Source organism: Amphiura filiformis, chromosome 6, assembly GCF_039555335.1.
Source record: "Amphiura filiformis chromosome 6, Afil_fr2py, whole genome shotgun sequence".
NCBI classification, from domain to species: Eukaryota; Metazoa; Echinodermata; class Ophiuroidea; order Amphilepidida; family Amphiuridae; genus Amphiura; species Amphiura filiformis.
This window is the reverse complement of record NC_092633.1, coordinates 25,644,323-25,663,288: the sequence shown is the minus strand read 5'-3', so window position 1 is coordinate 25,663,288 and position 18,966 is coordinate 25,644,323. Positions and strand designations below refer to the sequence as shown.

General features: G+C 35.9%; 1 protein-coding gene across 3 annotated transcripts in view; it reads right to left on the bottom strand.

The window, feature by feature from the left end:
* The window catches only part of LOC140155184 (uncharacterized), a 256,145-nt gene that overhangs the window by 101,105 nt on the left and 136,074 nt on the right, over positions 1-18,966 (bottom strand). For all 3 annotated transcript variants that reach the window (XM_072177919.1, XM_072177918.1, XM_072177920.1), the window contains exon 3: positions 10,361-10,663. In XM_072177919.1, the coding sequence (XP_072034020.1) occupies positions 10,361-10,663 (303 nt within the window). The remainder of the gene's footprint in view (positions 1-10,360; positions 10,664-18,966) is intronic.

Here is an 18,966-nt window from a genome sequence, read left to right as displayed (position 1 = left end):
TACACATACATCGCAAAATCGAAATCAACAGAATTTTGAAAATAAGCTTTTTTGTGAACATCTACTGGAATATGTCATAAAAAGATGATGCTAGGATCACAAAATACTCCTTTAAATATTAACTCCACTGCGAAAAATGTATCTAGCATGATTATGCAAACTGGCTTTTTCACACTCGCATTCACATGGAATTCACTTTAAAATAAAAGAAGACAATAATTGCCCATGTGCACGCGACATTTTTTAAATAAGGAAAAAACATATGTCATATAATCCATTCTGAATTTTCAATACTAAAACGGAATTTACCGAAGAATCCAGAGATGGTAAACATAAAACATGCATAATTATTCCCTACCATGTCCCTACCGATGAAAATACACTGGATCAATTGATCGGTGCATGTAAATTTATTCAATTTGTATAAGTACTTTATTAAATTGACTGTGTATCCAGTCAGAAAAAAATCCCACGTAAAGCTTCCTACATTAGCACATCCAAATTGCTTGATTTCATGCAGCACTGATGCGGAAAGTTTTAGAAGTACAGAATTATCAATAAAAAGTGCATGGAGTCTCCGCTGCTGCATTAATCATGCTAATGCTGTTAACACTAACAGATGATAATGCAGGCTTTTTACACTTGCAAATGTTTTATAAAAAAAGGTTTAGCAAAAAGCAATGTGATTCAATTAAAGTTTGAAGAAGTGTTATTCGCCATCGTAGTGTGACGTCAAACTCAATCATTGCCGGATCAACTGATTCACACTATCTGTGTTTGGAACCATGATCAAACTGATCACAACACACATGGAGTCATTGCTCACAGGTATGCAAACCAAGCATGAACCAGTCACTTAGGTATGAAGTATTCACTACAACGGCAAAAGAACTGACTAGAAAACATTAAGTTTGGAAACAATTTTGAGCAAACAATTACGTAGTGGTAATAAAATAGCAGGGCGGATTTAGGGGGCGCGCACCCCTCTATTTTTTTTTTACTAGCAAAGGCGCCGGTAACTTAAAAATACAAAATTGTAAGAGATTAAAAAAAAGGAACAAATTCCGCCCCGAACAGCAAACAATGGGCCAAAACCGTTGAGTTTTCGAGGGGGTAACCCCCTTTAACACATTTTTTTCGTCGTCGACCAAAAGGCGCCCCCTTTATCAAAAATTCCTGGATCCGACCCTGAATAGTATCCAAGCACTTGATGTAAGTACTGATAATTTTGCGGTTTTAAGCCTGACAAGGCCTTTAAGGTGGCAAGGGCAAACTGGGGAGGGGGCAAGAAAAATTGGGGCGGGAGTGAGTGATTCAAGGATAACCATGCAAAGTACAGATGAGGATTCTTCTTCTTCTTCTTCTTGGTTGAGTCGGCATATCCAGACTTAGCTGTATTATTAAACGCCAACTTTATCCAGGAACCTAGGACTGAGTGCAGATATCAGAACCGGGGATGATCCCCCCTTCTCTTTCCGAATAGCTCTGACACTTTACCGTTCACAGGGATGAATCCTCCTGAACACGGGACCAACGGCTTTACGTGACTTCCGGACCACGGACATCGCACACACACTACTTATATCTGTTTGCAGGTGCTAAGCAGTGTATGGGGGGGAGAAGAAATTCTACAATTAAATTCTGTGATGAAACTGAACTTAATTGAAGGATTCCCGACCATACAGGAACTTTTTGGGAGGGAGAAGAATTTTCACCTAAGGCAAGCCCAAGGCCCGAACTCTCTTCGATCGTATATCCCGGCCGACAGCGCAATGCCTTAACCGCTCAGCCATCTCGCCCTTTTTTGAGATGTTTTATAGTAAAGGAAGCACCAGATAACCAGTGGTGGCACTACCGGGGGCAAGGGGGCACCCCAACAAAATATATTCCCCCCTACTTTTAAGGCCTTGTCAGGATTAAAATTCCCAAAATTATGAAAATTTCAACTTTTCGCTACAATTTTACGGAATTTTTTTTTCGTAAACCTTTTCCACCAATGCCCCCCTAAAAATCTTGTTGCCACCACTGCAGATAACACCATGCCGGGACACCATGAGCTATTCTAAATACACATCTATTGGTGCTAATTGATCAATTTATGACGCAGCTAGAGGAAATAATTCCTACAAGAAATGTGTGTGCACCTGTAACCAATTAGCGAGAACATCGTACTTTTTTTAGGTTAAACTTGAGCCCAGGGTGCAGGGAGGCAAATTGAGTACAGGGAGGCAAGCCTGCTGTTGAACTGTTCTTCACAAAAAGCAATTTCAATCCCTGAGTAATATACCAATTTGAGGAAGATTTGACAGACAAGCATGATGTGCACATTAGCTGAAGACTGACTAATCATGCTATAATTGTCAACTGAAAAAAATAATAAGGTATGTGCTTTAGCATAATACTTTCAAAATTATGTGATATTTACTTTGAATGTTAAAATTTAACATGAGTGTTGAATGTTTTACTAAAATACTGTTTTATAACAAAAACACTATAAATCCAGAGAAAAATCCATTGTTATTTGAAACTACAAGCTTTAGCAGCACACACTTATATTTAACCTGTTGGTATTAAAACCCAGACAATAAGCTATAAGAATAGCACACTTGTTTTCAATAATCCAATTCAATCGATGGAGAACAAATTAGTTTTATCACAGAGCACAACTAATTCAATCTCCAATCAACTATGTTATGAATTTCTCCTGATTTAATTATGTCCATACTGGGTAACCCCATTTAAAATTTACAATCCCTGTGTGGAAGATTACGGTCATGTCTTTGACAGAAGATGTATGAATTTCAACTGGAATAGCCAATCGGCCTGCTAATATCCTTTTTTACTTGCACAAATACATTTATTTTACTAGGATCCACAACATGCTCATCTATCAAGGCATAGTTCTTTAACCCCAATACATTTGCACATTAATTGAATGACCTTTAAAACTTGGGTACAAAAACTCATACTCTGCAACTTGAGGTAAAATTTTGCACTGTTATTGTTAATTGACGTTATTGAACTATGCCACTGGGAAGAGACCATTGTGAATCTGAATAATATTTGAAATTGAAAGTCAAGTCACCTAGAATGCTCATTTTTTATTAGTTTGTATACTTCCATACCCATTCCAGTAAGCTGGTTGCTTTCATCATTCTAATGTCCAATATTTGTATTAAATGATATCACATTAGTTAGAGCTGGATGGAACATTTTTCACTTTATACAAGTGGGGAATAGTACTAGTAGTTTAAAATTGCTGTGTCAATTGTGATGGAGATTATATGATGATGTTAATTCTAATATTCTAAATTCCAATTCCAAATTACATATTAAAATTTTCCCCACATAGCAGAAAAAATGCAATAAAAAAAGAAGGAACTCTGATGTACTACATAGCTTCCATTGCAACTAAAAACAACATGTTGTATGTGTATTCCACTTTCTTACCAGATAAAGACCTTTTTGGTGGGTGTCTTTATTTGATACTACACAAACAAGCCACAGAGCCATTTCTTTACAGTCCACCTGTACCGGTTTCCCAACAACTTTTCATTTTTCGGGTGTCATTGTTTAATTTAGCACTCTTACTCACTTACTAATTCAAATTATGCAAAACCATTCAGATTAGATTAACAGTTAGTGAAATAAAAGTATTTGTAAGCTGCTGAAAAATATAAATACAGAAGAATTTGAATACTGCCAAAACTCAAAATCAAATTTAGCAACAAATAACTCAATTTGCTTGATCATGTCATTATGAGCTTTCATAAAAGCATGCACACATTCAACCTTACCGGCTCCCCCAGGACTCCTAGATCCTCTCAATTCTCAAATACTTGACAATTTACACATTCTTTTATCTTATATACTCAACATATAGATGATAAATTCTACTTGTGAAGTGATACCGGTTCATCTGTATTCAGTCACATAAGATTTGCTGAAATACTCTTCTCAAGGCATACAAATCCCTGTTTGATATTGCATATCAAGTTGCCAGCTACTGATCTGTTTGTATGCCCTGTATGATGGATTTTATCATAAATTCTGTCATAAAATTTATTGCAAATTCCAAAAACAATTCCTTTAAAAAGTTTTAAAATCTTATTTAAAAAAAAACCAATACTAGGTATGTTTGTCCTCAATTGAATACAAATTTGCCATATAGATTTCTGAAAAATATTTTATTTTAAAAATATTGATCACCCCAATATTACTTATTCTGTACATAATAAAACCTTGTTTAGCAATTTGAAAATTTTCTAAACACATTCCTGCTAAAAATATTTAAAATGTTGATATAAAGTGATTATCAATGAATATTGAACATTAATGTTTATGAATTTGACAAATAATATCTAACTTATAAACTTATTAACAGAGCGATAGCAAAAATGATTTTGTTACTATGGATGAGTTGACCTTAATGTTTATCAACAAAGGCAAGGGACTGGTATATTGATATGCTTGAGTGAACCCCATGCAACCTCTACCCAGTTCAATAGCATTATTGTGATGTGGCAGGAGTTTTAAAAACACGAGCCATGAACAAAATATGATGCACGCGCATACTGCCAGGCAAAAAACAATGGAAATTGTGATGATGCGTGTGCGCATACTGCCAGGCATTGACGTCAGAAGTCAACTCATCTATACATTTTGGAATGCACATCTTGAATGGTGATGAAAACCGAAGGCGAGTTTTGAAAATGCCGCAACAAGTGAAATGAAAAGAAAATATGTGGACAGTATTGAAGGAAACCTGGTAAATATATTTTGCACACACTGTATAAATGCAGATAGTAATAATATATGAATAAATCTGCTCAAATTCTGAGGCCTCACACAACAAATTAGAACATCAGATCAGGCTATGTCTGATAACGGCAAACTCTTACAAATAGCTCCACTCAAGTAATTACTATGCTATCTTCAGGAGATAGCAATATTGGTGCTTTAATTATTCGTCCTCAAAGCATATTTTGTTCTCTCAAATTGAGCTAAAAATAGGTCTATTAAATACCACACATCTTAAACAAAAACGAATTACACAACTAGGGGCACAGATCCAAGTATTATGATGCTAACAAGTGGTGTATATTTTATACACATTGTTGGGAACTGTTTTTTACATATGGTATGTAGTGTTTGGTAGGAATTTTTAAAAATAGTTTTTGAATAGCAGGCTCTTAATAATTAATAAGGTGAGCTGACCATTTTGAGGGTATAAGGAAGTAGCCTGATAAACATGCAGCAAGGCTGACTACAGTATATCTGAAGTAAAAACCCAGGGTCCAATTCTTGTAACAGTACTATAAGTTATATTTAAGACAGGCTGTACTGTGCAGCTGAGAGCATCAATATACGCAAGATACAGCAAAGAAAGAAATTGAGGAGAGAAATTACCTCTTGAATATTTCCTATCACTCTTCCCCAACAGGTGCTTTAACCCCATGTGAACTACCTGCCGATTGGCCAAAATGAATATTGTGTCTTACTTTGAACAATCAAGGAGGGTATTAATAAGATCATCTGCAAATGCATGTTTGACCATAAATAGTTTTCCTAATCATAATTGGCAATTGATATGAGCATTTCAAATTATAAACCAATCAGAAATGCTGTTAGATAACAAGAAGTGTCCAGGGGTTAATACTATTTTAATAAACCTTTGTGTGTGTGCTTCTACATATGAAATACATGTGAAATGCATTTATAGACGAATCCAACGAGCCAGGTGATGGTCAGAATTTAGCCGGCCATTACTGGGTCCCGTCTGTACCAAATTGGCGTTGTTACTGCCCAATTGGGTGAATTAAATCTGCTTAAAAATTGATGTTGAATTGTATTGTGTTGTAAACTTTCATCATTCTTTTGTCTACGTGTAACACTGGTGATGGAATGCAGTTTAATATCCCCGCCATGGCCACATGATTTCACATTTTAGGTGGGATAGACCTAAGGGGGGAACTCAGCTATGGCTGTCATTGAGGTGTAGGAATGCATGAAAATGGATTCGTCTATAGGCAAATATCTGGAGTAAATACATGTATATGTGACCTGCTCCCACAAAATGACTTAATGTTGCAAATTGGTAATTTCGAGACCTCCTGTCGGTAGTATATCCTTTGTGAATGCCCTGTTGTGCATGTTATGCCCCATTTACAAAGAATATACTACTGGCATAAAGAATGCCCCATTTACAAAGACATACTTCTGGCATGAACAGGTGCGCGTCAAACAAAGAAGATCAGTTCAGCAGCCAGGGGTCTCGAAACTACCAACTTGCGACTTTACGCTCATTTTGTGGGAGGAGGTCACATATGTGTTGAAGCAAGTTAATGACAATAACATATATGTTTGAATAAAAACCTTTTTAACAAGACACATAGAAGCCAGTACAACTCTTAGAATAAGAAAGCTACTAAATTCAGACAAACACAATCCTTTTCAAAATGTAACATTAACATACACTTTGTTGGACAGGACAAGACTTGCATCCGGTGCTCCATTCACTGTCCATATAACACCTGTAACATGAGAAAGAAATATATCGAGCGAGCTACAACTTTGACATTAACTCTTTATACACCAGCAATTCAGACAGTATACTGTCCTCACAACTTCAATCAGCACGACAATAATGCCCCATCAATGTCCAGATTAATCATGCGTTGTCCGCTTTAGAAACGGACCATCCACTTATTTCCCGTTACATCAATGAGCTAATCCAGTTAATACCACTTATCAAAACCCAAATGTCAAAATGTTGATTCAGATAAATCGTGACTACGCGACGGAAAACAACACCCAGAGAAGAGACCGTCTGCAGCATGATGTTCGCCTTGACTCCTTGAACTAAAATACCTGGTTTCCGTGAAATCTGGTTACATTACAACATGGCTACAATGACAGAACCCTTGGGAAGTCAGCAACTCGATTCGCTTAGCCTTGGATGCGAGTACTTTGGAGATATACTTGGATATTGATTTTGTTTTCAGTAAAGTACTTGTGGAGCAAATTGTAACATTAATGTCGCAATGCTCTTACTCTAGAGAATGCGGTGAGCTCGCCAGATCCATCGGCTGCCTTGTATGAAAACAATTTAACATTCGCAAGCAGACGTTACTCCAATAATATTCAGCGTAATATCGATTGTACAAAAGGCCAGGAGAGAACACGTTTTATATTGTGCTAATGGGTAAATGAACAAGAAAAATTAAAGCCATGGGTTTCATCATGAGCATGTTGGTGTATTATTTTGTAAATTAAAATTTGCAACTTACTTTGCTATGTTGCATCTACAAACATCAGACTTCATCAGGCATCTGATTGATGATGGTGTGCAGGGTTGTAGCTACAGTGGGTGGTGGTAGACTCCAACTTTGGAGGTGACGCGTATGTTGGGCTGTTAAGACCCCATTTTTCAGCATCGCTGTCACCCAAAGACCCCATATTCTTTTTACGAACACATGCTCTGTCACCCGAAGACCCCCTATTTTTCCATTTAATCTGTCACCCAAAGACCCTTACAAGTTCAATTTGAACAGCAACTTTCATTTATCACTGATTTTGTTACTTATTTTGAAAAAACAAAGAAATTTGAAGCCATTTAGAACTAGAAATTCATTTTTCTAGGTTTCTGTGGCGCTGTTTCGGTTCTCACCCAAAAATTCCATTTAAAAAAAAGTCATGTTCTCACCCAATGACCCCATAATTTTTACATTTTGCTCTCACCGAATGCCAAAAATCATGCTCTCACCCAATGACCCCATATTTTTTACATTTTGCTCTCACCCAATGACCCCATATTTTTTACATTTTGATGTGATTTGTTTGATGCGCACAAGTCGGTAGTTTATTATTTGTGATTGCCCAATTGTGAATGTTATGCCCCATTTACAAAAACAAAGAATGTCCCATTTACAAAGACATACTTCTGGCATGAACAGGTGCACGTCAAACAAAGAACATCAATTCAGCAGCCAGGGGTCTCGAAACTACCAACTTGCGACTTTACACTCATTTTGTGGGAGCAGGTCACATATGTGTTGAAGCAAGTTAATGACAATAAAAGATATGTTTGAATAAAAACCTTTTTAACTAGACACATAAAAGCCATATGTACCGCAACAGCAAAACTCCCAAGAATAAGGAAGCTACTGAATTTGAACAAACCCAATCCTTTTCAAAATGTAACATTAACATACACTTTGTTGGACAGGACAAGACTTGCATCCGGTGCTTCATTCACTGTCCATATAACACCTGTAACATGAGAAAGAAATATATCGAGCGAGCTACAACTTTGACATTAACTCTTTATACACCAGCAATTCAGACAGTATACTGTCCTCACAACTTCAATCAGCACGACAATAATGCCCCATCAATGTCCATATTAATTGTGCGTCGTCCGCTTTAGAAACGGACCATCCACTTATTTCCCGTTACATAAACGAGCTAATCCAGTTAATACCACTTATCAAAACCCAAATGTCAAAATGTTGATTCAGATAAATCGTGACTATGTGATGGAAAACAACACCCAGAGAAGAGACCGTCTGCAGCAAGATGTTCGCCTTGACTCCTTGAACTAAAATACCTGGTTTCCGTGAAATCTGGTTACATTACAACATGGCTACAATGACATAACCCTTGGGAAGTCAGCAACTCGATTCGCTTAGCCTTGGATGCGAGTACTTTGGAGATATACTTGGATATTGATTTTGTTTTCAGTAAAGTACTTGTGGAGCAAATTGTAACGTTAATGTCGCAATGCTCTTACTCTAGAGAATGTGGTGAGCTCGCCAGATCTATCGGCTGCCTTGTATGAAAACAATTTAACATTCGCAAGCAGACGTTACTCCAATAATATTCAGCGTAATATCGATTGTACAAAAGGCCAGGAGAGAACACATTTTATATTGTGCTAATGGGTAAATGAACAAGAAAAATTAAAGCCATGGGTTTCATCATGAGCATGTTGGTGTATTATTTTGTCAATTAAATCTAATACTGGAACTAACATTTGCAGCTCACTTTGCTATGTTACGTCCAAAAACATTGGACTTCATCAAGCATTTGATTGATGCTGGTGTGACGTTAGATGTTGTGACGTTCCAGTATTAGATTTAATTTACAAAATAATGCTTTGAACTACTGGATGTCTGGATGAATGTTAACACAATGATATTATATGCTGCATGAAGTTGAAGGACACATTCATCTGTCAATGACATAAGTTTTGAAGGTGAAGGACGCATAGATAATCGATCAATATCACAGACTGCAGATCTGAATTTGATCCCTCGTTGAGTTAATCACTCCTTAAAGCTTGATATAGTCATATTCACATTCACAAAACATGTTCTTCTTAAGACAAAAAGCCAGATCTGTCCCTTCTAGAAAGGTTACTGAACGTTGAAGAGCTTAAACTAAATGCAAGTTAAATCTCATTACTGGATACAAGTGTCAAATGAATACCAGGAGCGACTTGATTGCACCATAAAGAGACTCTATGCAGTGATACAGTTCTCCTGTTCTAACTTTGTGGCAAGAAATAATAATTGAGTAGCAAATTTGGCCAAAACTGCCAAGTCACATCAGTGGCTCAAGTTTGCCAAACTTAAGGGTTGACGAGGTGTTGTTGGTCGAATTAACCAAAAAAATCAATTTTCATTCTCTAGTTCAAAAAATTATTGACAAATAACACCTTGATGTTTTGCAAAAGTTCATTCTACAAATTATATAATTTGAAAACTTGCTTAATTTATTGTTGTTAATGAGTTATGTACATTTTACAAAAGTGTTGTTGTTTCAGCCCTCTTTACAACATAACTCAAGAACCACAGGACCTACAAAATTATTTCTGTGATATTTGAATTCTTCTACACGCCGCAAGGAAATGAGCAATGCAATTTTGCCAAAGCTCATTACCATTCGCAAGATGTTGTGAACTACCAAATCGCAACACTTTAAAATAGTGTATTACCTTAAGGGATTCAACTGATTCTTTGTACCCTAATAGTATATGCCTATGCAGAAATTATGCACATGACTTTTACATTTACAGTACAGTATTTTTTTTTATTTGATTCTTACAAAACTATTTTAAGGAGAATCATTTCTGAAATTGATTCTCTCAATTTAATGTCTTGCACATTCACCATTTAGATGAGCAGGGATGAAAACAATCACTAACATAATTTCCTGAAACTGCTTTAACATTTCCTGAAAATGTGTATTTCCCTAAACTTTGTACAGGGATGATCCAAGATTCCGTAAGATTTACATCCCTTGATGAGCTTGTAAACAAAGACACAAACACCAAAATATTTTTTATCAGAAAACTCACCTTTGTTGCAAGCAGCCTAGGCACATTGTTATATCAGCAGCAGCACCAGCAGCTGTAGCTGTAGATGTAGCAGCAACAGCAGCAGCAGCGTCTTTTTCCTTTTCCTTTCCCTTGGTGAAATCCTCCACTTTTGCCATACAATCCTTGCAAGCAAAGAACTCGCAGTTGGAACATTTGATCCTCTTGCGGAAGATAAGGCCAAAAGATGAGAAGCAACAGATGCAATATTTCTCATTGAATTGTTGTTGCCTTGACAACACCACTCGCTTTTGTTCTTCTTCGTGGACTTCCTTGCTCAATTTGCTGCAGAAAAAGAAAAATGACTTAAAGTTAGTAAATAAATATCATTGTAAAATTCTTTAAAGGAGTTCAATTTCTTCACATTCACTCACCCACTTCCCTTCAAAGCAAATTATGTTACTTGCAAAAGATGAAAAAATAGTGAATAATATATTTTACATTAATTCTTATGCAAATAAAAGATGTTACTATACAACAATTGCAGACCTGAAATTAAAGAACATAGGATTTACAAATGTTTACGCAGTTAAAAAAAAACATTTAGTAAAAGACACCGTTTTAAAGCGAATACATCTGTAACCAATTTATATCACTGTCAAATCATGGCTATTAATGTCCTTACGAAGGAAGTTGTATATCACAAAATAGTCATAAAATATTCATTACTCTGTAATATATTGAATGGATGGTAACCTCGTATGACATCAGCAATAGAATATACATATCAGATTAAATTAGTTGACATCATTTAAAGAATACTTGTCAACACATATGTCCCTAAAGCCTCTTTTTTAATTGTTAAGGAAAAAATTGGGCCAAACCGCAAAAATAAATTTGTGTATAGCCCATTTTGTAAAAAATAAATAAAATAGGAATCGCATATCGCTTCAATGTTTTTCCATTTTCGTTTGAGACAAACTTTTTACCTAACATAAACATGGGAAGTTCTGATTTTGATACCCTATCAGGAAGTCCTATTTTCAATTCCTGCTACACCCATCTGTTTCCAGCACTAGCATGGAAACCTGACCAAAATCCAATGACTCCCCGAGCAAACCACTCGACCACTGTGCCATGCTCTATGATAGGTATTAAACCACATTTCAAGTTTGTACAATATCCTATCTTTCTTGCATCTATAAAAATAATTTGCAGCCATGCGTCACTAACAATTTATCTTAGTAGAATAACAAGACATAGATGTGTACCACAAGTGACAGCGTATAGCAAGAAGACACCCTTTCTCAAATAAAAACTTTTCTCGCAGGAATTTACTTTGCCCCGGGATGAAGCCGTCACTCGTAATCACAGGTAAATTGTGCCAGGACAAACTCAGCTACCCCTTCGGACAAGTGCATGTATTGCATCCCCGGCTAGTGGCCTGGCCTTACTAGTGGTCAGTTCTTGTTACAGATAACACTACAAACAGTCTCATCTCCAACCGCATAGTTCTGTGACCTCCAATCAACAACCATACATCTAAAGTTGACCTTTAGTTGTTGAGTATGAGTTTAGTGCTCAAAAATGCAGAGGTCAATTTATGTGTATACAAGTATATGGGTTAAAGAACTGTGACTTTGCAGTTGACCATGTTTAAAATCCAAGTGTAAGGAAGAGGATATGACACAGATAAAAAACAAGATTTACCACAAAATGCCAGAAGAAATTTGAGGCCTTGATAAAGAGAAAAACATGCTTCGAATAGCATAGGAATCAGCTGCAATGCGTGTCTTCTGTATGACATAATTGGATTAATTGAAGAGGTTGTTCATGAAAAACTAGTTTAGAGGCAACAAGGGGACTATACATTGGTTTGTTTATTGAATAAACATATTTACAGTTTACTAATACGTTGCTAGTTGAATCATGAAGGGGCACAGATCTTGAATAGGGTGATGTAAATAATGTATGAAAAGTTCAATGTCAAAACTTTCTACACTTTAGAATTATAAATGAATTGTAAGTAGTAATAATGTAGGAGAATGATTTTTAAAACATTTGAAGTATGAAATGTCGTTGGCCAGGAAAAATCTCTGATGTGCACAGAGGAGAGAGAAAACAAAGAAAGTACCACCAGTCAAAGTCCCCGTGTATTGTATACGGTGAGTTCTCGCATATTCATGAGGGCTGATTGTTCGATTGTGCTGTGTCAAACAATCACGCCAGCGCTGCGTGCCTTCGCGTATACGCTATAGAGCGTTGCTTGCTTTAGCGATAGACCATGAAAATATGCGGTAATTGCGTAGCAGTCTCGCCTGTCGCATTTCATGGAACAATCGGCCCTCATTATCGGATGATGCAGAGACTTTGACTGGTGGTACGCTCTCTGTAGTACTCTGTGCTGATGTGTCATTGGGCCCTGAACATGTTTAAAGCAAAACATCCTAGTAACCTGTTAGCAGTTTTGTTTGAAACAATTTCAGAGGCCACAAGCACAAAGGATAATATAGGAAAATTATCAACATTGATGAGTTCTCAAAGTACTATATCCACATTCCACATGAGTTTGAAATCCTAACATAACATGTATGTCCCCAAAACATACCTCTACTCAAAATAAACCACTTAACTTGTTTTTCATTTGTCCAGCTCATCTAATGAAACTTTGTCTTGTTTGCTTTTAGTATAGGTAAAGTATATCATCAACTAATCAGGTTGAATGCCCTTGCAAGGCAGAAAATACACTGTATCTTTGGCCATGGTTGGCAGCCGCATTGACCACACTAAAAACCAATTCTAAAAACCAAACAATTTCCACCTATCATGAGCTCATCATAGTATAGATCTAAACAACAAATAATGAGTAACTTTAAAAACAAATATTGGTAAATCTTGTATCCATTAATTTTGTATCCATTAACTTGTATCTTGTAATCTTTTATCCATTAACAGGTGGTTTTTTTTACAGATTTTAAGAGGATCCCAAAAGCATTTTCACAGAAAACAACAGTGCATAAGGTGAGTGTGCTATCTACTGAAGATAGCAATGTGAAGGAGTATCCAGTTTCAAAATTTGCTATCTACTGAAGACAGCAGTGTGACTTTTGATGATATTGGTGTTCTAGTAGGAGAATCCAGTTTTCGAAATCTACTGAAGATAGCCGAGTGACTTCGGATGATAATGGTGTTCCAGTAGGGGAATCTGGTTTTAGAATTTGCTATCTACTGAAGACAGCAGTGTGATTTCTGATGATAATGGTGTTCCAGTAGGAGAATCCCGTTTCAAAATTTGCTATCTACTGAAGATAGCAGAAAGCACACTTTTAACACTATCTTGTGTTAAAAACATCTTCATATTTTTATGTGTTTAAGTGTTTATGAATTAACACCCTATACCTTCACTGTACAAACCTTAGCCAATAAAGTGTTCAAGTGTTCATTAAGTGTTGCTCTGTTGCAGGGGTTTCGCGAGCACAAAAAAATCAACGGGTCCAATTTAATTTCTCTGGACCCTTTGGTACTTGCAAAACCAACATTTAAGGGGTCCAATGAGAATTTAAGGAGCTTTGGAACTTGTCAAATATTCCAGTGAAATTATTAATGTCGTTGGCCTATGGTGATTTGGAAGATTTACTGATCTTTTTATTTTTTTACTTTTGATCAACGATTCTTATACTGATTTACCTCTCCGCGCATCATAAAACTAAGGAGTCCATACAGTTTTTATCGGACCCTTTGGTCACTTTCAACTTGTGATTTAAGGAGTCCAAAATGGCTAAAATAAAAAAATAAGGAGTCCCTGGACATGCAAACTCCTTAAATGCGACCCCTGCTCTGTTGTTTTGTCAGTGTATATATTACGTATATTATAAAATACGTAATTCAAGACAGCAAGAAGTAAGTATTTTCTTTGCCTGACACCACCAGTGTTTTCAACAAAAATTCTTCAAGATGGTGAATGATGGCCCTGGGTCTGGTCTACAGTATGATTTGACCTTAAAAGCATTAAAGCAGATTAAAAACCTGAATTTTAGGGGCTGTACATATATGATTATCAGATTTTAGAGGACATCAAATTAAGGGGGATGTGCTGCCACTCCCTACTTCCGCCTCACCAGATGAAAACCAAGAAGAGATTTGAATTACAAGATATTGTTTTTTAAAATATCAAATAGTTGTTAAGAAGGATTGTACTTGATAATGTGAGCATTTTCCTGAGAGTACAAACAATTTGTTTTCAATTGCTACTTGATTTGAATATAGTGAAAATGCATCATGAGCTGTGAAAAAAAAGTTGTCTCAGACATCCAAGTATAGCCATATATGTCAAATCAGATTTGTTACATAGCCAACAGGATTGCTCCATTTTAGAGTCCTATTTTTAAGTTATCTGAACAAAATGACGAAGCATTGAATGTGTGCTAAATACACTATAAAAAGAGAAAGCCTTGCATATGGTACTACTTATTTCTACCGATGAAAAAGAAAAAGAAAGTCACATAACAGCACAGTTTGCTTTTTTCAAATGTTTCTGGTAGGCCTACCTCGCAGTAAAATGATATTTCAAGAGTTATTGTGCATACAGAGGCAGTGTCTAGGACCCAGACGAGCTACCAAAGGAAATGCTTTAAGTGCAATGTACTCTACTCTAACTGAATGGAATTGTAATATTTCGGAGCAGGTGAGGGGAATGCGATGTGAAACAACTTTTTTGTTTCATTGTCTGGGGTCCCGTCTGCGGTGCACGGTCTTTGGCAAGTCTCATTCTACTTGAAGAAATGACTCACAATCATAAAAAGCCTCTACTTTATTTTTCTTGTGAGCATTACTGTTCATGCACTATTATCCATGGTAAAAAAACAAAATCAAGAACAGTCTAGACTTGCCGAACTTCGAAAATTCATTGCAATTAACTTATTCCATTGAGACCTCATAATGGGCTATTCCAGTTGAAATCCCCACTACCCCTGTGGAAGATTTAGCTAAAATATTCCACAGAGGGAGTATAAGTTTTGAATAGAATATACAATTGGGTAACTTCCACTTGAAATACTCACTCCAGTTGTGGAATATATTGGTAAAGCCATAATACAGGGGAGTATGGGTTTCAAAATGATTAACTCTGACCAATTACATTTGAAAAAGCATACTCCCCCTGTAGAAGGTATTTCCAAAATCTTCCACAGGGGTAGTGTGGATTTCAACTGGAATAGCCCAATTAACTTATTCCATTGAGACCTCATAATGGGCTATTCCAGTTGAAATCCACACTACCCCTGTGGAAGATTTTGGAAATATCTTTGACAGAGGGAGTATGATTTTCAAATGTAATTGATCAGGGTTAATCATTTTGAAAACCATACTCCCCTTGTAATATGGCTTTACCTATATCTTCCACAACTGGAGTGAGTATTTCGAATGGAAGTTACCCAATTGTCTATTCTATTCGAAACTCATACTCCCTCTGTGGAAGACTTTAGCTAAATCTTCCACAGGGGTAGTGTGGATTTTAAATGGAATAGCGCAATGATGCAGTTCATGCATGGGAAATAAAATACAAATATAAAATATCTAACAATAGTTAACAGAATTATACAAATAGTATATCTGTACTAGATTATAGGACTTGTGGAAAAGATCTCACTAACAATGCAAATAGATATGCCCTACTGCTGTGTTCTGATTGGATGAAAGACTGAAAGTGCATCACATACTTCCATCTCATTGGCTAGCATGATAAAATACATCACATACTTCTATCTCATTGGCTACCATGATAATTAAGTCAATCTATATGACATCTATAATTAGGTTCCAGACAAAACCGGTTGAACCAATGTTGACAGTTTATCAACCCCCACCAACATGAAATCCAATGAAGAAATGGACTTATATTGGATAAAACCGACATATCAATTATACATCAAAATGAAACTACCAGTAAATATTTAACTTGGCTGTTTCATAGAACTCATTGTATTCCCGTTTCATCATGGTAGATGATCTATTGCTCCTATTAATCAAATGACTGTCGAAGCTCAACAACGTAATAATCTCAATCTATGTAATATTGGGATGTGTGTGCAATAACAGGGCTTTTGAAATGGCTGCCTTGAGCTATATTTTATGTATTTCATTGGAAAAGTATGCAAAAACTATCAAAATCCTTGCGAATAGTAGAGGTGCAAGTGCAATGAGTACCACATCCAAAAAAACTCTGGTCTCAACATGGCCTCCGCTTTAAAAATCATTTTGCCACCCTTGGTGATTGACCCCACTGGATGCAAACTTAAAATTCATCATCAAGCAGCTATCATTGATATGCCTTTATGTCTTTCACATGGTAATGTCACATCGATTAAGTCTGCCCATTGGCGTACAATGCACCCCACATATTCACACCAAACTAGTATATATATTAGTGGGTTGAGATTAGGCTAGCCACTTAGATGAACCATTTGCTATATTGGCTATAGAACATCATAGGAAATGTCAATGTATGGTGAACAAGTCACGTAGGCATCGGAGAAAAACACAAACACATACTTGAGCTGGAGTAGAGATGATTTTTATATCTCAATGAATGTATTCAAAAATATTCACATCTTTCTTATATACATACATCTAAGAAAAACACAAACGCATACTTGAGTTGGAGTCGAGACAATTTTGAATTCCAACAAATTCACTTTTTACTTCTAATAAATATAGGAATCAGAGAAAAACACAAACATATACTTGTGGTGGAGTAGACACAATTTTTACATCTCAATGAATGTATTCAAAAATATTCCTATCTTTCTTAAACTTCTTATATATACTTAGGCATCCAAGACAAACATAAACACATACTTGAGTTGGGGTAGAGACAATTTTACATCTCAATGAATGTATTCCAAAATATTCACATCTTTCTTATACATGTAGGCATCAAAGAAAAACACAAACTAGATTTGGACACACATCATATCTAAAACTATTCACAAAGATATCAGAGACAAAACCAAACACATACTTCCGGTAGAGAAGAGACAAGTATTTTTACATTTGCATGAATGTCTTTAAAATACTTTTGTCTTAAGCATCATGCTGGTTCCAAATATGGTCATGAAAATGTTCAATTCTGAAATTTTTTAAGTAGCATGTGCATTTTTTTAAATCTCAAATAGTTTTATATATTACATAAATTAAAGAAAATGCAAAGTCATACTTGAGGTAGAGTATATACAGACATTGTTACATCTTTATGAATGTTTTAAGCATCAAAGAAAAACATAAACACATTGAGATAGACAGAGATTATTCCATCCTCGGAATATTTTTAAAAGCTCTCGTATCTGTTTAAATACTCCAACCGGTGTAGTTGCTTCTATGAAAGAAATTGACTTTATTGACTTTGATCAAAATGAAGAAAAAGAAGAAAAATAGGTTTCATACAAAAACATGACCTTGAGGCATGTATTGACACTGTGTTTTCATGATTTCATGTATGGTTTGACTTCTTCCCTTGCAATAACAAGTATTTTATATACCATATGGGATGTGATCTAGCAAAATCAGTCAGAAGTCGGAAATATTTATTTTAAGATACAGCCAAACAAGGGAAATATTTTCTTTTTGTTTCCTATTTTTGGAAAGCTCTTTAACTGTTCATATCTTTTGAACTTGTTGTCCAATTTCAATGAGGTTTATGCAAAATGTAGCTTTGCAAATGCTTGTTACAATCCAATAAGAAATTGAAAATTGAATATGACCGACTCCTAGCTGAATTTGCTTGATCACACCATATATATGTTGCATATCGGTTATGAGGTTCTGTGAATATTTAACTTAGATGTTACAATTATTTTATATTTGACTCACTCGCCACTAATACATGTGAAATATTTTGTTGCAAGCAATGTGTGGATTATATCAAAGCAAACCTTAAACATTAATTTTCTACTGCATGCAACGATCTTCTGTTCTTACATAATAGGCCTTGCAGAGGTACATAAAAGAGCTTTTAAAACTTCAAGTTACAAATTGAAATACACTGTCAAAATGGTAGATAACGTTTTGTAGGACCCATCGGGCCACGGAGCCAATCAATGTCAGAAATCTCAAATCTGTATTTGAGGGCCAAATACACATTGTTTTCCTATGTTGAACGCACTCATCACAGCAAAATAACAATGATGTTTTAAGAGCTTATAGGAGAATGTAACATTTTTCACCCCTGGGGGATGGTCCATACAATCATTCCCCCAATGTTGATGCCTGTATGTAGGTTTCTGACTAAATTAACCTCATATTTGGTCATTTGGGCCTAAAAAGTGCCATTTTTTGTGTTCTTCACACATTATTTATTTCACTTTTGCACCATATTTCACCAGTTTAGTTTCAATATGCCAAAATTTTGTGCATTTTTCCCACATTTGTACCATAAACTTATTATGTCACCAAAGGGTGCTGAATTCACCATTCTTCAAGATATTTCCCCAACCCCATCCCCTCCCCCAAAGTCAAGAAGAAATCTATGCCACTGACCCCTTCCTCCCTAACAAAAGTTTGTAGACATCAATGATTTTTTTGGATTGTTACCTAAATCAATCACAAAATAGTTGAAGACAAAAATACCACTGTAATGATTTAATAATGTTAAT